The following is a 26181-nucleotide window of genomic DNA, read 5'->3' on the forward strand; positions in this document are numbered from 1 at the left end:
AACAATCAGACCCAGAATAAAATGTGTTCTATGGGAAATTATTCTCTTTTATTCCTTAATACTTTGTTCTTTAAATACTTTGTTGAGTATTCAAATCAATACCATGTGATTTTACATCTTGGACTGAGAGAAGATCACATTTTCAGATGTGTGCTCAGAATATTATTCATCTTGACGCTCTTGGGCTGTTCCTTCTCCAGCTTTAGGATGACTGCTAGACCTCACCTTTTATAGAGTGGGGGAATGATGTGATCCTGTATGCACATCCCATTCCTTCTACACATGTGGCTCCTCTAATGTTTTCTCCAAAGAATTCTGGCCTCGTGGTCTCCTGAATCTCAGCTGCCTTTCCCCATCTTAGGGAATCTATAAGGCTGGGACTGTGTTCCTTCTGACAGCACGGAAAACCCCAGCATCTGACTGGGAAAATCAGTTAGCTCATACGTTCACTCAGTTTTCTTTCCCTCACTGCATGGCTGGGAGAGGAACAAAGCTGATCACCTCATGACACTGTGGAAGAAGAGAAAGAGCCCCTCTTCCTAAAGCCATTGAGGTCATGAATCCATCAGTGGATTCATCTGATGGAAGTTGAAGAGCTCATAATCCTATAGTCTTCTGCACGACAAGGCCTACCTACTGAATATAGCTACACTGAGGACCAAGCCATTGTAAGTTTTTAGGGATATTTACACGCCAAGCCATAAAACATGGTGTCCAATATTTTTGAAAACTGTTGTCTCAAATATTTTACTTTTCCCCATGTTTTCAATCAGGAGGGTCTATATGGAGTCCATTTGTTTATCCCGGTTGCAAATTGAAACCTCAATTTTGTTTTAAGACGATGAATTCTGAATATTTTGGGCCAATATGAAAACAAACCGAGTATATGAACTCTGACATATAAACTGAAATTTACCTGCAAAAAAAGTTCAGTTATGCCAGATACCAAAATAATTGAGTGCCAGCAAACCACTGGATTCATGGGAATTTTCACTCCTTTCTGTAGCCCATCCCTGTTATCCTTACACAAATTGACTGGTCCACACTGTGTATTTCTAAGGAGACAACCTATGTGCGTCGGCTGAAGGTATGACTAAGCATGTGGGCTCTGAAGCTATGCCTCCTGTGCTCACATCCTCCTTTATTTCCACTGATTAGCTTGCTGGCTTTGAATGAGTGACCTTGTTTCACTGTGAAGCATTTTTTTTTGTAAGAAAAAACTTAAAAATACTATCTTTGGGCCTGAGGAGATGACACAGTGGGCAAAGGAATTGCTACCCAAGAATAAATGACCTTCGTTAGGGTCCACATCACCCACATGAAAGCCACATGTAGATGTGCATGTATGTAATTTCAGTGCCGGAGTAGAAACACGTGGGTCCATCAGTCTAGCCAATGTGTGGGCTCCAAATTTAGTGGGAGATCCTGTTTCCAGGATCTTAGACAGAAGAGAGATGGAGCAAGACATCCAGTGTCATCCTCCGGCTTCCATGATTCACACCCATAAAGGATACTTTTTAAATTAAACTAAAGGATGCTTTTTTGTGCTATTACAATACTTTAAAGCAGCTGTCAGATCAAATGTTCAATAAGTATCATTTCTCACTATGACATACTTTTCTACTTAATGTTTATGCTAACAGTCTAACATAGGCACACACACACACATTATACTTCAGTGAGTGTATTATATAAACTTAATACTGGATTGCTACACTCCAGCTGATAATGTACATCCTCCTAACTCTTTTTGCTGCCCTTTCGCCCCCCCCCCCCAGCCTACATTCTGTCTTGTCACCCCAGACTGACCTTTGTGGAGAGCTACTTTCAAGTCCTGAAGCCACTCAAAGCACTTCCCCCACTGCGGATTGAATAAAGCCTTTGCCTCTGCCTTTCCAAACACTGGGCATTTAGGTTCAACGTTTTGTTTTGTTTTGTTTCTTCCAGCCTTGCCCTGTCTTCCATGGGCTGTGTATTATGGCCATGCTTGCTAAATGCGACCTGAGGACCCTTTCTAAGCACTTTTTGTCTGGTTACTTCTGTTAGGAACCCCAGGGGCTCACAGTGCAGCTATGTTGTGGCTTCAATTACACTGTACCATGTGAGACCCAAAGAGCACAAAGAGGAAAAATTTCTGCTGTTGGAGAGACTCACAGCCCAGTAAACACACACACATAGCACAAGGATAAGCACGGTAGCCAACAGAACTTGGATAAAGGGCACATAAAATAGGATGGACAGATGTTTAATTGTCACAGATAAATAAGAAGTGGAGAGGTGATAGCTTTGTAGAATAATGGCTTCCTGAAGTGACCAAAGACCCCTCTTTGTGAAAATCCTAGAACCAAATTCTCAGCAAGCCAGGTGTGAGATTGCTGCAGAAGATTTTCCAGTCAATCTTGTCCCAAAACAACAAAGACGGCACGGGTGTAGCTTATAACCATGTATCCTAAAACAGAGGACAAATGCTAAATCAACCCCCCCCATCCCGTCACACTCATCAAGATCCTCACTTCTAAGTGTGCATATTCTAACTCGGCTTCTTGGATTCTTATAGTTATAACACCTTTTCTTTGCCAGCACTGGCTGGAAAGTTTCTCAATTAATTCTCCTGTCATGAAGATAAGAGGTTCCCCAAATTTCCCAGTTATTTCAAACCCTCATCTGGTTACAAGGAACATCAAACTTCATCTCTGTAACTTTGTTCTCATCGGTTCTCCCATGTGAGTAAGTAACTGCCATACAGATCTTTTTGATAATTTGAAGAGTCCTTAAAACTATCAATATCATCATCTGTGGGATGCCAGGCATTACATGGGCAGTCATTTAACTATCACAGACACTCACTGCCTGTGTAGCAGCAGATGTCAGAGAGGGTAAGCAATGCCACATAAGGGTAATATTAATCTTTGAATTTTTACTGCACCCAACCTTCATGAAACACAAGAAATAATAGTGGATGCCAGCTGTGTGGTGGGCTCACGGATCATGTGTCAGGTTTTACTATTTTTAATCCTCCCAATAACTCTTGGAGTAAACTACAAGGCTACATTCACTCCTAGAAATAGGTATTGTTTGTTTTGAATCTTTGGGTAAAAACTTGTACTTGTTATATAATGTGCTCCCATCAATACACAGATGTATTTAATTCCTTTCAACAAACTCCTACATAGCAGTATTTTATTACAATTAAGTTTTATGAGTTTATATATGGTATGGCAGCCTTGCATAGTTTCCAGACCTGGTAACTTCTAATGTCATCTGGTCTCATGTTGGAATGGATAAATATCTTATTCACAGATGTAACAGAGAGGCTTAAGTTAATTAAGAACAAAGTGATGAAGTCAGGGCCTTTTTCAAATGAAGCTGTTCAGGTAGTGATTTCCTCCAAAACCCAAGTCCTTCCTTGACACAAGAAAGCATTGCAAACCTTGCCTACCACTGCTTCTTGAATCTCTATCGTCTTCTCTTCCTTTGCTTCTGCTCCTTGGAGACTGCTCCATCTCCCACCCCACCCTAACCTTGTCTTCTTAATGGCATTCAAGATAAAGATGTCCTCTGAGCTAGTAACAAAACATGAAGTTCTCTGGGATCTCCTGGTATTTCTCTGATGCCCATTTAAGGCTAAGTTTAGCTTAGAGGGCATAAGGTTATAAAATGTTCTTCTTCTTGACCTTACCAGAGCAGAACTTCATGTGTGTGCACTGGGGAGATGTGTGTGCTCACTGACTCAGAAGCATATGCGGGTTTAACATTTACACTCAATTTCTCTTCTTTACAATGAGTGTGAATGAAAAGGGAAATGTACTCCTGGAAAAAGAAGAGGGACTGCCTAATACACTACAGTAATGATAATGGATTGTGAAGCTTAAATAGTGCCGTAATCAAATGAGCTATCATATCATTTGTAATGTCAGTGTAGGGGAAAGCCTGATGGCATTTTGCACTACAGTTGCTCCTGACAAGGGAACTGTTCTAATTCCCTACAGTTGAGAAGCATCTCTGAGCTCGATACTTCTTTCCATTCCTATTATGGTATCTACCGTGGGGCACTGGATCTCTGTGTTTAAAGAGGATTTCCAGTTCTGGTCCTTCAATACACAATTCGCTTCTTGTGAATAGGGTATACATTATTTCTTCATAACTAGACTTCCAAGTATTCAACACTTGTTAAGTGAGAAAAAGTTAAACATCTTGAATAAATGTAGTTTAGTTGAAGTCATATATTCTAATTTATGACCGAAAAGGGGGGGGGGGAAAGAAGTAAAGTACCAAAAGCAGGAAAAAAAACTAGACATTGATAATATTTTAGAATAAGGATTCTCCAAACACACCAAACAAGGGACCAACCACAAAGAAACTTTCCCATGGAAATGAGCAGAACATGTCACCATCTCTGTTGTTTTCATTATATGGCAGGAGATGATCTGCCCAGACACACATGATGGAGGGACTAAGGCTGGGCTCTTGAGTTGGACTGCAATCTTGTGTCCTCTGATTTTCATAAGCTCAGTGCTACAGATTTGACCTCGCCCAAGCTTCCTCATCTGTGAGATTGGGAAAAGGCTTTATAAAGATGAGAGGCTTGGTATAATTGATGTAGATACCCCCAAAACTGCAGTATTCAGTGTAGCCATGATAGCCCAAGGCATGCTTAACAGTGCCAAAGGAGAAGAGCAGCATAAGTGTTTCAAACTAGAGAGCAGATGCTCGTAAGAATGGCAGGATCTCATTCCTTCAAAATGATTTATGCACAATAGGAATGGGAGACTCAACTTATTTACTAACTAAATAAATACTTAATCCTAGCCTATGAATTATGAATAATTGCAATTTCTTCTTTATTCTTGTATTGTTTTCTAAACTGTTTATATTATATGTGTATTACTGTTAATTATGAAGTCTAGTTTAAATAAAACCTATTGCGAATTCATTTCTTGAAAGTATCAAATCTACTGCCCCTATCTGTAGGGTACTGGTTTTATTTCTTCCACTACACAGTTCTGTATTTTTGCTCATATTATTTAGTCTCTGTGTTACTAAAATATTGTAGAAACCCACCATGCATTATAATAAATTACAAGTCTTGGAAATCAACACAGGTTAACAAGTGTATGAGTTCTTTACAAGCTGGGTTTTGTCTATGTAATACCCAGCATCCAAAGAAATTCCAAGATGGCACTCTTTTTGAGAACATAGACAAGGTTTAAACGGTTTAGCAACTATCACAATTACCTTAACTCTTGACATGTGAGAGGTTGAACAAACATGTAGACAATTCCAACCTTTTTAATGAGATTTGGAGTTATAATCATGTCTCCTCTAGTGTTGACTATGGAGAACATGCTACTAAACACATTCATACCGAACCAGTAACACAGGATGTATATATACACTTTTGTTTTTGTTTTGTTGTTGTTGTTTTTGGAGACAAAGTCTCTCTGAGTAGTCCTGGCTGTCCTGGAGCTCACTTTATATGCAAGGGTGGCCTATAACTCAGACATCTGCTTGCCTCTGCCTTCCAAGTTCTGGGATTAAGACGCTTGCTACCACCTTGCTGGGTGTGCATACTTTAGATGTTCAAGTTAGGTAGGAAAGAAACAGTGTAGTAGTCAACCAATTAGGACACACAATGAAAGTGCTGCAGGTGGACAAGAGTGAGAGCCCTGTGGCTTCAAGGCTCCAGGAAACACCAGAGTACTCTGCTTCAGCATCCTTTGGACAATGAACTCATGCATTTGTCTCTACAATGGTGTGGTTTTATAAGAACTGCCAAACATGGAACCAATTTGATATCATTTTCACAGCTCTGCTGTGATAACTAATACCACTGGTAACTTAGTCTCAAAATCCTATGTCCTTGCAAATAAATACCTTGGAAAGATTTTTCTTGAAAACACTGATAAGTTCAAAAAGCAATCCTGTGGTCCCTCTTTTTAAAAAGCACCTTCTTTTGGTAATGCTGGGAAGATTTAAATTTTAAAGGCAACGTCACTGGCTATCAGGGTATTAGAAGTTTTAGAGAATTGAATGTTCTTCTAAGAAAAACATATTTTACATGACAAAAATAATCTGTAATCACAGTTTATGTGTAACCAAAAGGGTGTAGCATATATTTTTACCAGATGCTCCTCAGGGAAGCTGCAGGGGAAATTCAATCATTAAATAAGCGTTCAGTTCACCGAAGTCAAAGAAATTTAAAAAAGAGACTGTGGGGAGACCACATTGGGAATCAAATAAGTATGTGAGTCTAAATATCCTTTATGTAGACTCACTTATGTCCTCTCTGCCTCCTTGAAATGCCTGTTGATAAGCAGTAAGGTACTCTCGGAATAGAGATCATTGAGGCTGCTGTATAATGCTGACGTCTGTTTCTGCTTTTTCTCAGGTGCATGGGAAGTACAATTGTTTTTCATCTGTTTAGTCAAAGAGGCAAAAATAATTGAATACTCTTATGTGCCTTAGACACAGCTGGGCCATCTGTGTTTTACCGTCAGCATGTGACCGCAAGGCCTCTCTCTCTCTCTCTCTCTCTCTCTTCCTGCTAACTATAAAAGGTCATTGTGTGCATCATAAAGACAAGGGACTCCAGACTTTCAGCTTACAGCTCCAAGACTCAAGCTAAATAGCTTAATCATGCCAGTCATTAGCTACCCTCAGTCTTTGTCTGAGTCCAGAGAACAGTCTGCCAGGACCTGGATAGTTGCAAAAGCAGGCCTGCTCTATGTAACCCCTGAGCCCATGAGGCTAGTTTAAAGGAAAACTATATGTATTCAACTTTAAGGAAAGGGAATGTCCTTGACTTTATGAAGCTTTCTTTCTCATATAATAAAGAACATGTACTCTGAAATTAGTAATTGAATAAAGACATTAACTATAATCAGGCAAATTAGCCTGTTTACTCCACATAAATGCATCACACTTCTTGTACATAGTAGTTACAGTAATTCTTAAGGGAGATTATGAGCTCTAATTTTATAAAAATTATAATGTACATGTAAAAATTCTGTTAAAAAAAAAAAAACATGTCCTTGAAATGTTAAAGTTCATGGCTGGAATTTAGGAGTGGAAATTCCTGACTGATTGTTTGAAAGCAATAAAGCTTTTGTGCTTTTGTGACTGAAGGGCAACAATTTAAAAAAAATTAAGCAAGTTTTTAAGGCCAGTTCATTAACTGATTAATTTTATAATTTCTTCTGAAAACATGCTACTGTACATGTAAAATGTATACCACTCTACTGGAGTCAAATCTAGTGAATGAGTAACTGTTGGAGAACAGTGATGTAATGCCTGGAAGCCTGGACTGAAAGGCTGCAACCAACTCTGTGCCAGTTAGGAACTAACTTTGAAATCTGTTTTGATGAAAGAGCTGTAGAATTCACAAGAACAACAGAAAATAATGAGCATAGATTCCACTGGTCCTGACTGTGACTACATTTTTAAGTTTATTACATTCTATTCTATGGTCTTCAAATCTGTATTATTTCATTCCAATCAATCTGTGCTAACATCGCACGATTCATTTTCGTTCTTCCAATGAGAACATCTGGTAAGAGCTTTAGACTTCATCATAAGAATAATGATAAACTCTGTCATCCCTGGAATGTACTGTAGTTCCAAGAAGTCTCCATTACATTAGGAATGGCATAAATATCCCAATGTGCATACACACAGACATATATTAAAAGTTGGCATACTACTAGCTCCTCATCTTTCCCCATCCTTATTATCAGGGCTTACCCTGAACACCAATATGACATTTTTTTCTGAGGATAACAATCTTAGGCTTTGAAGTACAAGTTATCTTCACAATTCCAAAGGTTCTCTGCATGTATATCTGTAGTATTTCATCTATATTAACTCCATACACTTCACTTTTCCAGTAAAGTGCTATTTAACTTTAGATGCCACCTCAAGCCCAAGGAAAACAACTTGAAGATGTATATAACAATGTGATAAATGTAATGTTACTTTTAATCTGAACTTACACCCACTGACTCTCATGGCTCAGAGCTAAGCAGCTATTTATTACATATGATGGGTTAAACTTCTTTGGTGGACCACAGCCACACCTGCTCTCAGGCTCTACGGCTAAGTTGCTAGAGTATCAATGCTGGCTGTTCCCATAAGCTGATAGGAAACAGATATAATTGCTGTTGGAATCACTGTAATGACTTCAATGACTATTTATGGAGGCACAGTGGTCAGTGTAATATTTTTTTTTTCTCTCGTGCATCCATTCTTCGAATCCCATTGTCTTGCTCAAGGGAAGTTCTGCTGGTTTCACACACCCAGCCATTTTTCTCATGTGTCTCTGGGAAAGCTTACCTCATACCACAATGCAGGTATGGGTCCTGAACCCAGAGCCAACATAGTAGTGCTAGTGTTTGTCATGAACTATTGTTCAGAAGCCAGGTTTAATCCTACCAGCATGAAATATCTCTGCAGACTATAACTAATCAAGAAACAGTTAAAGAGAGGCTTCTCTCTAAAGATGGATGAAGAAAGTTCATTGCCTCAGTAATGATTAACAGTCCTCATACAATCACAAACAAACAAACGAATAAACAAGAAAACACTTCAATACCCACAAGGTAAAGCCAAACAGAAGCACACAGGATTGTAGAGCGAAGAACAAGGCATTGAATGCCTTGATCACATCTGATAAGAAGCCCAGTAGCTCTGGCCTTGTGTTAATGAATGTAGTGTGTTTCTTTATTTTTATGGAAATTTGTGTCAGATTTTGTGGGGTTCAGCAGGGGGTCATATTGCTATTAATTTTTTCATATCATTCGGGGTTCACCCTATAGTGCCTACAACACAAACGAAGTGCATGATAGGAATCTGACACATCAGTCAGCATCATCCGGGACCTACTGCTTCTGAACTGGCCTCTCAGACTCCATCCTTATGAAAATCACTGAAGGCTTCTGCTTCAGAGAGGGCTGCTCCAACCCTTACCATTCAAACCACTAGTACATAAATAATAAATAAATAAATGAGTACAGTCCATTGAAACAATTCCCATAGAGTAGCAAAAATCACTCACACATCATTATAACATTATAGAGTAAACTTTGAAAATTTAGTTCCCCAGTCTCTTGTCCCCTCTTACCTCTCTCACACTGTGGCCCTGTGAATCCATAAACACAAGCACAACGATTGGGGCCGATGCAACGCCCACCATTCTGGCATCCATTTTCACAGACAGCTGCGTACAAAACATCAAAAACAGCTCATTAAACAGCAAATCTCCAAGTACAGCAAGATCTACAGCAGTGCTGCCAAAAACATCTTATAACCAATTGCTTCTGTAAACCATGACTAAATGAATCAGATCGGTCACTACGTCAGAGATACTTCAATAATCCATAGATCTTACTGTTAATCAAACTTATTGTTAAGTTCTTTTTTCTTTATCATATTCACAAGGGTCTGGGTCTGATGTTCACAAGAGTCAGAAGGCCACTATTCAATATTCTATTACCTGATCTTTTGGGACATAAGGGGCACAACACATTCACATGCCTTCCAAGTGAGGAATGCGTCAAAAGTAAGAAACTCAATAAAAAGACAAATGTAAGCTGAAGGTGCAGCCACCTGGCCCTTTTCTCAGCCATCATCATTGTGCAGAGAGCATTGGCTCATGATTGCTGCTCTGTCAATCACAGCAAGAGGACACATACTTGCAATGAAAAGATTTTCTCCATATTAAAGCATCAGCATGTCAATGACGGAGTTACTTAAAGCAGTCCCACTTGGATGCTATATACTATGTGACCTCAGGGCTATATTTCAGTCATAGTTTGCTCAAGGGCATGATGCTATATGGCTCTGGAGAAGTGTGTCTTCCTAAGAGTCACATCTTCTGCTTCTTTACCCATTACAGGTCACGCTTCTAAGTAGCGCTTTGGACACATCATTGCTTTGAAACATGGGCAGGCAAAAAAAAAAAAAAAAAAAAAAACTCAGATGAGTGAATACACAGGACAGGGAAAGGGGAAAGAAGGCCCCATGAGGGCTGTGAGACAGATGGGGGTGGACAGAAATGTCAGAGAGAACAAGGACTTCCTAAAGATCTCTAAGGAGAGTGTAATTCTTGGAATCACTTGCAGGCTCAATTGTAAACAATTACTAGATTTGGATCTAGGATTTCCCAATTGACCAACACATATTTTGGAGAAGGATAACGCTAATTGAATGTGATTAACGAAAATGTAAGGAATCTTCTTTAAATGATATCAAGTGGAAGGAAACTGGAAGGAAAGCCACTTTCCCAGCCACATCTTGTTACTCTACCAGCTTCAGCCTGGGCTGAGGAGATGGCTCAGCCCAAGATTAAACATCAGTATCCATACCAAAAAAAAAAAAAAAAAAAAAACCAGTGTCCCCATAATCCTAGCACTGGGGAAATGGAGACAGGCAGATTCCTGGAGCTCTCTGGTCAGTCAGCCTATCTGAATAGTAGCGCCAGCTTCAGTGATACCCCTCCCGCACCCCAGAATAAAACACTATTGAACAAGGCATCTGACCATCGACTATCTCTGCCCTCCAAATGCATGCATATCTATAACACTCCCCGAAAGACACACAAATGGTGAGGCTCTGTTTGCCCGACTGAGATCTACAAGCAGAAGGAGGTTGCTTCTCTGAGTTTTCCAAACCCCCAGGAGGACAGTGCTGATGAAGATTTGGCTTCTCCTGAAGAGACTGGCCACTTGTGGTGTAACCCTAACCTGACCTGTCTGTGCTAGGCTACCTCGTCCCTTTCTTTTTCACAATGTGTTTGGAGGTTCAGCATATAGAATTACTCTTCATAAAATATTTCTGTGAACATGTGACATGGGTGAACACCAGTTTTAAAATGGGTTAGCAAGCAGTTCTGACATTTCTGATTTCAGATTTCTAACACTCAAGGTTGATATGAACAGAAAGGCTAGGGACCCACTGTATTGCCAGTGATTTGCTCCTGTTCCTGTCAATCACAGAAGAGGACCAGTTAGCTGGCCTTATGATCTGTCCTCTAAGCACCTGGTTACTGATTCAACCCTGCCCTGTACCTGCCCTTCCCTTTGCTACTGCTTTGTCAGGCAGGTGTGTGTAATGAGCAATGACTCCTGCCCTCCAATCTAGCATTCCAACCTCCCTGGTCCTCAGCGTGCCCACTCACAACAGCTGGTGGTTCCCTACCCACAGAATTATGAGTATTAAGTAAACCTGCATGAAAAGCCAAAGGCTTTTTATACTCTTGGAGTTATTTATTTATTTATTTATGTATTTATGTTGGAGGGTGGTGGTTGTTTTGAGACAGGGTCTCCTTTGGTGGTCCTGGCTAGCCAAAAACTCACAGAGATCTGCCTACCTCTCCTTCCAAGTGCTGGAATTAAGAGCATGTGTATCACACATGGCCTCTTTTCTGTACTATTTTGTTTTTGTTTGTTTGTGTTTTGGTTTTTGAGACAGGGTTTCTCTGTGTAGCTTTGAGCCTGTCTTGGAACTCGCTCTGTAGACCAGGCTGGCCTTGAACTCACAGAGATCTGCCTGCCTCTGCCTCCCGAGTGCTAGGATTAAAGGTGTGTGCTATCAACGCCCAGCTTTCTGTACTCTTAACTGCTTGGTTTTTTGCTATGAAATAGGAGATTTGTTTTTCAACATCCAAAGATTATACTGAAGAGAAACATAATAGAGATGCAGAAAGTATAAGCACTCAAAACATAAAACTGGGTAATTTTGCCTTCTGAAGTATGATTTTATAAATTAATATTTTTGTAATAAAATTAATGAAAATGGTGCTTTACAGTTGAATGGCAGCTAGAAAGACACTTTAATACATACAGATTGCTACCCTGGAAGGAATATCGGTCACCCAGTGAGAAGCACAGGATCAAAGGGAAGGGCAGAGAGGAGAGAGGAGACACCATATGATGTCTAAGCTGCCAGCGACATCTGTGACACACACATTATTGTATTGGCATCAGCCTGCAGGACAGAAAATGCTCACTTACTGGAGCAGCTCAGATGCTTAAAGAACACTTCATGTCAGACATGTCCCGAGCACTTGCTCTGCCAGACCACATGGCAGGCACACATTTTCCTGAGACGGCCATCTGTGCCGCGCCACAGAGAACAAGTACTTGGGCCCAAGTTGAACTTGAAACTGTGGCTGTGACTGATACTCAGACATTCCATATAAAAATAACACTACCAACCATGTTAAAATGTTTAAAAGGAGACAACATAAAACTACTGTGGCATTTCCTCCACAATATCAGACCTGTCCTCTTCTCGCCTTCTACCCAGCCTTCCTTCCCTCACCTACATTGAGATCACCCAGGGCTCTGACTTCAGGTCTATTCTTTTTGTCTATAACATTCTAATGGCCACCTACACTTATGATTAAAACACTACATAATTAAAATTTCAAATGGTATTCATCCCAATGTATGTCTCTGCTTTGACCTCTGTCCTTAGATCTGTGCTCACAGGCAAATCCACTTGGAAGCCTGATGGATCTCTGGACCTAACTTGAGTATCCATCTCCACTAGCCTCTTTCCGTGAATTTCTTTCAGCTGACCCCACTTAAGGAAATGGCATCATTACTCAGCCAGGTCCCACTGATAACCCTTGAATCTGTTATTTGGGGCCTTTTCTTCTTTTCTTTACTTCTCAACCTATCATGCCTGGTTCACAGATGATTTCCAAAACACATGTGACCCATGCTCTCACCAGCTTTCTAGCTGTCATGGTGGCCTTGTGTCTATAAGCAACTCTGCGTCCTTCTTGTCTCCCTCACAAGCAGTCTCATTATGGTATCCCTGGTGATTTTGTAAAAAAAAAAAAAAAAAGTTACTCGGATCGCATCACTTGAGGTGCCAGCTAGTTTTATGTCAACTTGACATAAAATATAGTCATCTTAGAAGAGGTGACTTCAACCTCCTCTAATGAAAATAGCTTCATAAGATCTGGCTGCAGGAAAGCCTGTAGGGTATTTTCTTAATTAGTGACTGATGGGGGAGGGCCCCACTGTGGGTGGTGCTACACCTAGGCTAGTAGTACCGGGTGCTATAAGAAAGCAGGCTGAGTGAAGCCATGACAGCAAGCCAAGAAGCAGCAACCCTCCATGACCTCTCTGCACCAGCTTCCATCTGTTTGAGTTCCTGACTGCCTTCAATGTTGAACAGTGTTGTGGAAACTTTAAGCCAATTGTCGGTCATGGTGTTTCATCACAGCAACAGTAACCCTAACTAAGACACTTGACTACTCAAAATGCATTTGTTTCCCATCAAATCTAGGAGATAGCTCAAATTTCTTCCCTTGGCCCACAAAACCAAACTGTCTCCTCCAGATCTGTCTCCTGCCATTTTCCTTTGTCTCCATTTCCACAGTTGACAGTGTTTACTTTCTCTGAACTTGCTTTTCCTTGTGTCCAGAATGCTCTCCCCACAGGATCAAATACTGACTATAATCTGTGTGCAAACATGCATTCCCTTTCCCTTACCCTGTGTTCTTCTCATCCTAGATAGACCTTTTTATTACCTAAATTTGCATTTGATTACACACTACTTATATCTCTATTGCTATAGTAAAACACTGACCATAAACTACTCGGATAGGAAAACTGGTTTACAGTTCTTCTTAGTGATGGCACATAGTTGAAGCATAGTTGGGGCAGGAGCCTAGAGGCAAGAACTGAAACAGACCATTGAGGACCACTTCTTACTGGCTTGCTCAGCCTTCTTTCTTAGACAACATAGGAACATCTTTCCCTCAGGGGTGACACCTCCCACAATGAGCTGGACCCTTTCCTATCAATCATCCATCAAAACTGCCCCACAGATTTGCATACAGGCCAATCTGATGGAGGCAATTTCTCACCTGAGGTTTCCTCTTACCTAACGAGTCGAGCTAGTGTCAAGTTGACAAGAAACTAGCCAGCCCAGACTCTTACCTTTCCATTTAACCGCCAGTCCTCTTCCCTACACACGCAGTGTCACTGTGTCATGCAAAGGGAAGGACACACAGTGACACTGCTTGGTGAAATGCAATAATGCTTCCTAAGAGGCACTGTCCACTGGAAACATTTATACTCTCTAAGGCAGTTTAAATGTTTCCAAAATCCTCATGTTACCAAACATCCTATTTCAAGGGCTTTTCTGAATTCAAAAGTTGATCGTCATCATCTCCTTCTTTACTCTTGACAATGGGACACTCTTTCCATATAAGACAGCTTAGAAGAAAATGTCCTCTTAAACTCTTCCTGTCTACCAGCTACCACCTTCACCTCCATACTTGTTAACTACTGAATTTATCCGCAAAGTCTTTGCTTGCACCATACGTTTTATTGTCCCTGTGAGAAAATAGTAGATGGAAAGACTCCATCCTGTGGGCCACTCAGGGAAGAACTGTCCACATGTACCCTGATTGGAACTCAGTGCCTTTCATATTCTTCTGACGAGAAGGTATGGTATGGGTAAGGTTGATATGGGGCCAAGTGGAGATCAGAGCACTCTTCTATAGGGGAAGAGACTTTTCACTCCACAGCTGTCCCTTTGTGTGTTACAAACAGGCAAGAGGCACTCCTACTGTTCAATACAACATCTGTATACCTGGGTAGTGAATCCAGGCTGAAAATGAAGATGGCAAAGATATTCTTTTACAGAGTAGAAGGTTGAATTAAGAAAAGAACCTGTGTCCCTCTCATATCCAAGATGAGAGAGTTCCCAAGTACTGCAATGAGAGTGCCATTGATCATCTAGGTGGTTACTTGGTTCCTGGGATGGACAAAGAATTGAACATCCAGGAAAGAGGGAAAACTGGGCTGCTGAGAAAGCAAAACTGTCCCTTCTGCACGGGAGGGGCCTTAAGATTGGGAGTCGGCTAAACAGATGCTGGGCTGGGTGTTTAGAACACAGGGGTCCTGGTTCATTCCTTTCCTCTCATTGGTTCTGTTTAGACAATGGTCCCAAGCCATTCTGCTTGCAGTGTCTTCTGGGATTATGAAGCCACTATCTCAGGGACCTGGCTTTTCCATCTACCCTCTCACTGTCTCTTAGAACATGAAATTTTCATTTACATATTGCCCATAGTCACCTTTACATAGTGGCAGAGTTCAGAGTTCAGTGTTTGCAGCCAAGTCAGCAAACATTAAAACATGTACATCTAATCTTTGAGTTGGCCTATTCCTGCCTTTACAAGAATATTCTGGTTTAAACTGATTTATTTTCTTGAGATCGTGTTACACCTTTCTAGCATTGTTTGGGAAGCTACACTTACACCTAGAAGTCAGTATTAAATATAATTAGGACATCCACTATGCACTCCTGCTTCACACCTATTAGAGTAGATTTAATTAGGAAAGAGAAAGAAAATGCTGAGTGTTGGCAAGGTAAGCTGAGCCTATCTGCATTACTACTGTCAGGAATAACTCATGCATCTGTAACAGAAAACAGGACAGATGTCCTATGTCCCCTAAATCTGTGTCTGAATATATGTTCAAAAGAATGGGAACCAGGACTCAAACTATTATTTGTAAAAATGGTGTTGGCAACAGTATTACTCACAATAGCCAAAAGATGAATTAACATACATGTTCACCAACATATGTATAAACAGTCTCTCTCTCTTTCTCTCACACACATGAACACACACATACACACACACACACACACACACACACACACACACACACACACGACAGAGAGAGGCAGTGAGATTCTTGGATTCTTTTGGATTCTTGACAGTAATGCAGTCTTTAAGAGGAAGGAGTTCGGAGACATACTACAGCCTGGATAAAATGCTAGTTTTTCAGGCTAAGTAAATTGAGAGGACCAGTGAAGAAAGGGCAAATCCTGTGCTTACATGTCCTTATTATTATATTTGGATAGAGTACCTAGAGCAATTGAAAGCATAAAGATAGAATGGTAGGTGTTAGGGCTTGAGTGAGAAGGAAATGAGGACAAAGACCTCATAGGTGTAGAGCTCCGACTTTATAGCACAGACATCCTGAAAATGAGGGAGTGATGTTTGCCCTGCAATGTGAATGGACTTATGCTACCAAACTGTGACTTAACATGTTTAAGATGACAAATGCCATATTATATATGTTTATTATAATCAAGAAACATTTTAAGTGGCAACAAATTAATAGCATAATTAAAAGGAGGTACTCATATACACTTAACATCAGTTCTTCTAGGTTGGAAATAGACCAGTAGTTCTTAGGGAAGCCCAGAAGTCTAGACTCATATGCAGTGTGAATTAAGTGACATGGATGATGTTTCTCTATGTGACTCACCTCTCTCTAATACTGTTTTCTTCTTATATACTTAAAATTATGCTCATTTTGGCCAGGTCAGGCAGTGTAGGCCTGTACATCAAAGCTACTGGGGAGACTAAGGCTGGAGGATCACAAGTTCTAGGCCATCTCAGGCCAGAACAAGGACAGCCTGGGTAATTAAGTGAGATCCTGTCTCAAATAAAAAGTACAGAGGGCCAGGGATCCATCTTGGTTACATAAAGCCTGCCTATCATGCAAAAAGCCTCAGAGTCATGGTTGGTAGTGCAAACTAACCCCCCCCCAAAAAACAGTGTGAGCTCTTGTGAAAGTGTCACAATTTGGTGAACATTAACCAAATGTATTCCCCAGAGATGAGTCACAGCTCAGGAGTTACACTCTACAACCCCTGTCCAAACAAGACTATACCTTTATCATTGTGTGATTCTTTCCAGGAAGACACTTTCATGTAGAGATATAGCACAGTGTTCACCTGCTTGCCTGGCAGATGCAATCCCCAGTACTTCATGAAGGTAAGAGCTCCTGTTTCATAGTGATGGCTCAACTTTACAAATAACTCTACAGTCCTGTATTCTGGATGTCTGAACAAATGGTAGTTTGTGAAACTGGCTCTCATGTGGTTAATTTGGAAAAATTCTTATAAAAATCGCATGTACGTGGTGGGGGTGAACGGAGCTGTAGAGTTTTCCAGTGCCCCTTATTATTTTTTCAGGAACACATCTATGTGCTGTGGCATAAGTACCAGTGATAAATATCAAGCTGGATAGCACATCACTAGTACTCAACATCAATATTATAAAGCACAAAAACTACGGAGTTAGAAGCACTTCTCCCGGCTAAATGTATAACAATTATATGTGAACTATGTCTTACTATATAGAACTACCTCTTCCAATGACCATCCATGAGCTTTACAAGAACTTTACGTTCTGACTAAAATGAGATGGACACTAATTCACACTATTTACAATAAAGTTGTTGCTAAGGTTTCTTACGCTGTCCACAGTAAGTCCCGATGTATCCCTTCTGGCACTGGCAGTGGTCTTCAGCACAGGTGCCACCGTTCATGCACCTCACACTACACTGCTGGACTGAGAAAAACACAAGAAAAATACAGACACTAGTCACCAAATTATATACGTTATAAAGTACACGTCCAACCTGATGACAAATGTATTCTATATATTCCACTGATACAAATGATATTAATCCAAAAAATGTTCATTATTTGTCATTAATTCTACACGAGTGGGTATACCTGTTACCACATTGATGGTACATATTTGAAATAAACTATAATTCCACCCTGGAAGGTGTTAGTGGCATAGTTTAGGGCATATGGGAGACACTTGTATCCACTTAGCAGGGTCTATGTACCTGCTGACATGATGGATTCGGAGTCAGTCATCATGGAAATTTGTAGACAGAAAAAAATCAGTTTAAGATACTTCAAAGTAATTATAAATTGTGAATTTATAATTGCACAATTTAAAAACTGTATGGAGAAAAACAGTAAGAAGGAACTTAGATACAACAAGCAGAAACAATCTGTTCTGATGTAACCTTTGGATTTATCATTGAAAAATGAGAACCAGGCAGTCATGGGCAGTAGCAAAAAGCAGCTCCTGAAGGTTCAGAACCCAACAATGCAGAGACTTTAGGATGCAGAAAGTGCAGAAGGTGTCTTGGAGACAGGCAAGGCCAACCAGATAAAGTGGGGCTCCTTGCGCACTAAAGGGTTACGTATGTCCCAACTGCAGATGGATGGAGGGATTTCAATAGAAGCAAAGAGATTTGACTTTAAAAGATGAACTGCTGTGTACAGGGGATTAAAAGATGCCACTTAGATGGGAGTGTGAAGGAAAGTTAAGGATGGTGTGAGCCATATGGTAAGAAAAAGGTGGACTTGAAATATTGTCTAGTAGAATCCTCACATTTAAAGATTCCCATGGGAAAAGGAAAGCTGCAGTTGCATAAACACTGGGTGGATGCTGCGGCCACCTCCTAGTGTAGAGGGAGCTGTGGATATATAGATAATGGCCAGCAATACCAGCAGTAAATTAAGAATTTCACTTTGGAGGTGAGCTGTACTGAGGAATGGCACCCCAGGTTAACTTTTGGCTTCCACTTGAGTAAGCACATGCAAGCATGTGTAAGGAAGTGTTTCTGGCCGTTGTTAGTGCTAAATGGTGCTAAAAAGCTTTAGTAAGATCATTCAGGATTAAGGAAGGGTTAGAAAAGTTCCTGATGGAAAGGAATGAGGTATTCTCTGAAGGGCAAATGAATGTGTGGATGACTGACTAAACCAGGTTCCATGTAAGCATTCCCTGTCATTAAGAAGCAGTACTGGTTTGGGTTTTGTTTTATTGCCAAGGGTGGGTGAAAGCAAGTTGAGAATTAGATCATGCAGACACAAGGGTCTCTGGCAGACAATCTCGCTGGGGAAATGTGCTGCTGAAGACACTTGACATGCTTGTGAGTGTGAATTCTAAGTCTCAAATCACTGGGAAAACACAGACTTCTAAAAACAATGAACCCAGAGGTGTGTGTCAGCAGTTCATCAGAAGACAAACACATCGGTGTGCCTAGTTTGAATCTCACTCCTGAATCAGACAGATTCTACATTACCCTTGTTTAGCAAAAACCTGCTGAGGGAACCATTAAAATGTACCGATTTCATACTCATTTTAGGAAGGTTTAAAGCACTTGTTTAGACACTGAGAAGTTAAATAAACAATATCACTTCTATATTACTCTAATGTGATCTTAGCAGTTGTACGGAAGGTTAATCTTGGTCTTTGGAGTCCTAGCATTTTTCTAGAATAATGAAAAAAAAATGCATCCTTAGTGTATTGTTATAGTTACCTTCATGGAATTTTTGGGAATTAATGCATAGCAAGTGAGTTAGTATACATAAAGCATTTGGTCAGTATTTAAGTAAGTATCTGTTATCTTTCTTATCTTCTCTTCCCACAGTGAAGACACGAATAGAAGGGAGGCTGCAACAGCCACACAGAAAGACAATAAATACAGGCTAGTGTTTGGCATGACAGCGTTAGCCAGCCTTAGTTGCTTCGGGTAGGGGAGCTGGTTAGATTTTTGTCAAGTTGACATAAACTACAGTAATCTGGGAAGAGGGAACCAGAATTGAAGCACTGATTCATCTGACTGCCCATGGTGAAGTTTCATGGACATTTTCCTGATTGACGTGGAAGGGCCTAGCCCACTATGGGTAGCAGCACCTGGGCTGGTGGTCCTGGATGGTAAAGAGGGTAGATAAGAGCTGGGAAGCAGCATTCTATCATGGACTCTACTTCAGTTTCTGACTCCAACTTCCGGGCTTGAGTTCCTACCCTGACCTCCCTTGGTGATGGGATGAGGCTTGGGAGCTGTAAGGTGAAACAAATCCTTTCCTCCCTCATGTTGCCTCGAGTCATGGTGTTTATCACATCAACAGGCATCAAAGTAGGACAGTGGTTTAGTTAATATATATGGGTCTCACTTTCCTTCTCTGCAAAATGGGATCATAACAGTATCAAATATTGTTGATGAGAGGATTAAAATAATGCATACACCTCACACAGGATATTGCACACAGTGACAGTTCAGGAAGTTAGAGTTATTACAAAGCATCAACTTTGCAGAATCCTAACCATCCCACCACCCACACACATCTTCTGTTGACAATTACCTACTTGAGGCAACAACTAAGGCACCAAGGCCATCTTAGTTGGAAATTTAACACAGGCAAGCCTGGTTAGTGAGAACAACCACCAATCGTCAAGGACACTTGTCATCCGTTCACAGGCTTAAAGAAAATGAGGCGGCTATAGCCACAGAGAGGCAACGTACTTGATTTTGCTCCGCAGGTGGGTGATATCTGTCCACTGGAACAAGTGCACATGTTGGGACGGGAACAGAATCCATCTCCACAGCTGTTTCTGCAAATGGCTGCAGAAAGCACAGCAGGAATGAGTGACAACACCCTCAGTCATGCTTCCAGGTCAGAAAGCAGTATTTTAAAACCATAGGTCTAGAAAAGCGGGGCATGAGATCAACGTCTCAAAACATCTGACTTTTAATGTGTAATACAACAGCCCACTGGAGATATGGAACTAAGTGATATAATTTCCTTGTGGTGCCGTATAAACAAATGGGGCTCTTTTAAAATCCTATAATACCAACTGACACCAATGTTTAAATTTGAATCCCAATAAAAGTTGCTTTTTCTATCCACAACTGAAAGACTTGAGTTCAGGATTCTCCAAAGGAGGAAGTCTAGATCCTAGGGAGCTGGCGGTAGTGAGAAAACCCAGAGACCCTGAACGTCTCAGAGACTGTAGCCCACTGTTTAAGAATGTGAAATTAGAAGAGACAGAGACCCCAGGCCTAATGAGCTGGCCAAATGTCATGCTCCCTGCACATTCCATCCCAGCTGTCTTCTGGCCTACCCTGTCATCATCAATCTTTAGCTCCCATCATGACTCCTCCCCGTCATCCAGTCTGCCATATTATCACCACAACCCACTCCACCCCTGCTGCTCTAAAGAGTCATTCTGATGGGGGTTGGGGATTGATGCTTCCTACAGCTGTGACCTCCAGTGAATATGAAGGTCATCTAAGCCAAGTTTAGGCTCACTGACGCAGCACATACCACAGATACTCGAAACCTACAGTCAAGTGCCTTGGAATGGGAACACTCCCGAATTTAGTCGGGCCATTAAGGAGCAGAACAATTTATCTCTACATCCATAGCTCTTTGAGCAGGAAGGCTGGGTGCTGATTTGTTCTGTCTCTGGATGCAAGAAACTAGTGAAGGGTCCCGAAACTACATATAAGTACTTGCAGTAATGTGCATATGAACCTTTTGCTGGAGAGGTTCTGGGAGCTTTCAAAGAGAATTGGGACCCCATAATGTGAGGAAAGCACTCAACAGGAGCAAACCCACTTGCTAATTGCTTTCCTTGTCTAAGATTCCCTGTAGCAACTGTATAATATGGAAAGTGTCTCAAACGGTTATCCTGAATGAAAATGCTGCAAACATATTATGGTCTTGGGATTTCTTTTTTAAGGCAAAAAAAAAATGGCTTCTACCATAGAATTAATACTTAAAATATATTACTAGTTTTTGATCACAAATAATGCTTCTATGACAGATGCTCATTAAAATATAGTTTTATTTCAAGGTCCCTCCTTTTCTTCAGGCAGGTGTATCTAGGCTTAGATGTAACAGCCCCATTTCAGTCTCAAACCAAAAGAAGGTTTGAGGGGCTGAAGCCTGGACATTATCAGGCAATTAGTTTTCTGTCTGCCGAGGCTTCAGCTAGTACACAGGCCAGGACGAGGCAAGACTGATGAGCTCCTTCCTCTCTATGCTCATTGCAATCTGTAGTCTCAATGCAGCCTCTCCGTTTTAGCTGAAATTGTGACTCCCAGGAATGTTGGTGGGAGAGGAAGAAAGCATGTACATTCTAGGAGTCCTTGATGTTAGGAGAAGCAGCTTGGGTTGATGATTTATACACATGGTACATAAGAGGTGTGAAGTTGAGTTCTCACTCTGACAATGACCCACTGTGAGCACAGACAATATTCAAAATGTCTCTGGGTTCAGTATTCTCATTAGAAGCAAAAAGGAAAGGGGATTATATTGGAAGGTTCTGACACTTTTTTTCTCCCGTTTACAAATACTGTGATTCTAAGCCAATCCCACTCATTGTTTCCCCGATGATCAAAACACTGTTGCATAATTTCTCCATAAATAAATGCATAAGCAAACTCTTCTTCCATTATTTTATGTTCTTAGAGGATTTTTTAACTCATTTTTTAAAAGAAGAAAGCTAGAAAGGTTTGGAAACAAACATGGAAATTTGGAAGTTCTTCAATGACATTTGAAGCCACAATTAAGATTGATATCTCAAGCCTGTAATAGCAGAGCTTGGATGGCTGAGAGAAAGGCTGGGAGTTCAAGGCCAACCTGAGCAAAACAGTTCTATTTCATTTGACTATCTTTCAAATAAATAATAAAATGATCACAATGAAAAAAAAAACAAAAATCATAATGAATCATGCTTTTTAAAGTAATAAACACACTTCTTTACTGTCTTCTTGGGTGAAACCTGGTAATGGCTAAACATCAAACTAGAAACATCTGCACAGAAACAAAATGGAGATGTAATATATAAGAAAATTAATTAGGGGTCCTCATATTATCATTACTTTGTAAATTGCCTCAGAATTTGTCTTTGCTTCATGGTGACGTAAATTCAACAAAGAGATGTTTGTTACCAATATTTCTTTACATATGATCTTGTTAAGATGCAAAAATCACAGGATTACTGACTTCAATGTACCTAAACTAGTCAAGGCATGGCATGCTTTCTGTTGATTTTGTACACAGGTTTCATACTCTCAAGTATGGAAATGATTTTCCTAAGATGTTAATAATTAATATTAATAGATACACTAGACATAATTATCCTAATTATTGGAGATATGGAGATAATGTCAAGGCTTGCCTAATGTACTTATCTCCTTAGCACCCAAATATTTCAAATAGAAAAATCAATGTAGGTGACAATACTGACTGTGATGTGCTAGAAGCTGGTCTTCCACAGCAGGAAATGGCATGATGACAGTCAAAGGCCCAAAGTATTTAAAAGTGGACACTCACTGGGCCATACATAAATTACAGCTGCAACTATGCTGGGAGACTTTGCTCTCTGCAATTCCCATTCCTTACTGATTCAATAAAACCTGACTCTACATAACTCTACCATAAACCTATCCCTTCTCCTCGGCTGCTTTCCAACTCAATAATGGCAGTCGCATTCATTACATTTAGTGAGTCAGGCTTTCCACAGTGCCTAAGTCATTCCCAGCTAGTGTGGCAGGTGTGTGGTGAGTGATGTTAGCTGTTTCAAGAGTCTATAGATCCCAATAGTGTGAGGCAGCCACAGTGATGCCCCAGTGGCGGGAAAGAGTAGTGCACCTTCTATAAATACCTCACATAGGACTTTCTGTGTTGGAGAGAAGGCAAGTGACCACTGGGCTTTTTTCCTTCCGCCCATAAAACTAAAGACCTATACATACACAAGGAGTTTAGTTAAAAAGATTTATGGACCAGTTACTTAAAAGAACACAGTAGCTATTTCTTATTTTTGTTTCATTATGAGAAGTTGTGGGATTTTTGAATAGAAGAAAAAAAGAGAGAGAACTAATCTTTACAATAAAACTTCAGTCCTTTGAAAAAATTGCACAGAAATAGCATTTAGATTCTGTCTCAAACCCACAAAACCAATAAATACAGAGTTGGAGATGCCACTATACCCACAGTACCCCTTGGCTAGGGTAACTTGCCCTCTTTCTGTTCACAGTGGCATAATTATCTTTCCCTTGGGGAACACCAAGGTCAGCCTAAAGTCAAGACCGGCTGTAAATGCATGTGCTGTCTGTGACCTGGCTGTCCTCCAGTGTGGACAAATGTGGCTGGGCTACATAAACACACAGGAAAAGGCCTGTCACAGTGCACCCCACAAGCCTGCGATTCAAAGTCCCTCTGAGTCCTTGATCACAGCATTACAATCTAATGATCATATAACTTAGAGACTGGAATATATACTCTGGGAGCTGGAAAAAAACAAAACAAAAACAAAACAAAACAAAAAACCAACCTGAACCTTTACGTTCTGATATACAGATCTTTTCAAGTTGTAAGAGTCACATTTGAGAAAACATACTGTCCTCTGTAAGATTTGGCATGTGAAAATTCTAAGTTTAACTGTCCTCTTGCCAAAAAAAGTGTCAACCAACTTATATTAATTCTCTTGAAAATAATACAAAACAGAAAAATTCTGTTAATGTTTGGTCAATTCAAAACCTGTGAGAGTACTCCTTTTAAATCTTTGCCATGTGGCTGCTGAGAGCAACCCAGAGATGAGAATAAATGTCTATGATTGCTCTTCTGATGGTCCAAACCTAGGAGTTCAAGAGTCACCCAAGTAACACTGTGGTCCTGTCTGGAGTTTTAAAGGAAAAGTGATGTGGAGTCATCTAGGGAATTGCTCTAACACAAAGCCTTCCATTTGTATCAATACACACAAATGGTAAAAAAGAAACATCTAAGTATTCCAAAACCGTTATCAATGCCTGCCTTCCTCCCTAGTTTCCCTTAGTGAAGTCTCAACTGATGTGACTTCCTCCCCACCACCAGGCTCTCATTACCATGGCTTTGTAATCCATGGCTTTGTATGGTCAACTGAGTGTTTAAACACTGAATATAAGGTCAGCCCTGAAACAAAGCTGGGTATGCTGCCCTCGACTGTGGGCCCCACCAGACACTCACGGACAATGCATTGATTTCCTCCTGGGAGCGTCTTCCATCCAGGGCAGCAGTAGGAATGAAATCTAGAACCGCACACGTTGGGCCTGCACGGGGACAAACGTGGTGATACCCAGGTAAGGATGGGCGCAGCAACACAAAAATAGCTCTTCCCAAGCAAAGCCTGAGCAAGTAGATGCCAGGACAAGGAACAAATCACTACTTCAAATTCTTGAGGCTTGGGAGGCAGATGTGGAAGTAAATGGGCTAGACTTTGGAATGGGGGAGGGTCCAGAACATCTAAACATCCCCTCTCATCTGCCCTCCCTTGCTTGACTTTTTAAACCGGGAAAAGAAACAAGAAACACATAAACTGCTACTATTCTAGAGTCCGGATGCTGAGAACAAAAGGAACACTCCATTCAAATATCCTTGCCCTTGTTCCCAAATCCATCCCTCCTTGACCAACTGTTGTCTATGGCCCCTAAATGTCAAGTAAAGGGACTTCGAAGGCGGAGCGCTGGATCTGGTGATGATAACCAGCGACTGCTCCCGCACACGTCTCAAACAAAAGGCTCTAGAGCTGCGCCCCCGATGGTGGGGAGCAGGCAGACTCCGGGGCCCCTACGCAGGGCAGACCCAAACCCTCTTTCGTCCTGACACTGGGAACCTTTCTCAGCACTACAGACGTTGTACATGCTCTGCCATCCGCACCCAGAGGCCCGCTCCCACTGCCAGCCAGCCAAAGCCCCCTAGGGAGGACTTTCTGCGAAGCAATTGAGTCTTTCCGGGAGGAAAACGAGGGGCGCTCCTGGAGCTTTGCGGGGGGGGGTGTCTTTAAGTGTCCTAGTGGAGGGAACTGAGCCTCTACCCACCCGTGCGACAGTCAGGGAGGGTGTGAAATAGAAGGCAGGGAAGCTGAGGTGCCCCGCACAAGCCAGCCACCCCGCCGCCCACCTACCCTCGGAGTATGTCCTGCTGTCCTCGCCTGCGGACGCGGCTCGCCGCTACCGCACCCTCGTCCCGGTACTCGGGCGCCGCGAAGCCGCCTTCGGAGCCCGCTCCTGCGGGCCGGACCTGTTGCGGAGGCGGCTGGGGCCGGAGCGTCTTAGGTGGCGGAGGCTGGGGCTGACTGGCTGCGCCGTGCGCCCAAAGCGCCACGCAACCCAGCCACACGAAGTAGGGCTGGAGACACGACGGCCGCCGTCTCCCCATCGCAGGCGCCAAGAGCGCGCAGATCGAGGCCCGCAGAGAGAGAGCTGTCGAAGAGCAAATCCGTGAGGCCCGGAAAAAAAGAGTCAGGGTCCGACCAACCCTTCGTCAGCTCCCGGGACTCTCTTGGGTTGGGGTGCCCTGGTGAAGCGCGATGCAGCGTCGGCTCCTGAGTGGCAGCGTGCAGGGCGCAGGCTTCTAGCGCTGGGGGCAGTGAGGCGCAGCGGCAAGGCAGCCGGCAGCCCCGCGCGGTCCACGTTGCATCCCCCGGGCCACTGCCCCGAGCGACTCCAGGACCGCCAGAGGGTGGGGGCGGGAAATTACAAAAGTAACCCGAGCAGCCGCGGCATAAAGTTA

General features: G+C 41.7%; 1 protein-coding gene across 1 annotated transcript in view; it reads right to left on the reverse strand.

Moving 5' to 3' along the window:
* The window catches only part of Fbn2 (fibrillin 2), a 187646-nt gene extending 161731 nt beyond the window's left edge, over window positions 1–25915 (reverse strand). The window contains exons 1-5 of the mRNA XM_051200751.1: window positions 25574–25915; window positions 24637–24719; window positions 20148–20246; window positions 17291–17386; window positions 9116–9211 (exon numbers count right to left, since the gene is read on the reverse strand). Coding sequence (XP_051056708.1) covers window positions 9116–9211; window positions 17291–17386; window positions 20148–20246; window positions 24637–24719; window positions 25574–25827 — 628 coding nt within the window. The 5' untranslated portion in view covers window positions 25828–25915. The remainder of the gene's footprint in view (window positions 1–9115; window positions 9212–17290; window positions 17387–20147; window positions 20247–24636; window positions 24720–25573) is intronic.
* Window positions 25916–26181: the final 266 nt, after the last annotated feature.

Source organism: Phodopus roborovskii, unplaced genomic scaffold (assembly GCF_943737965.1).
Source record: "Phodopus roborovskii unplaced genomic scaffold, PHOROB, whole genome shotgun sequence".
NCBI classification, from domain to species: Eukaryota; Metazoa; Chordata; class Mammalia; order Rodentia; family Cricetidae; genus Phodopus; species Phodopus roborovskii.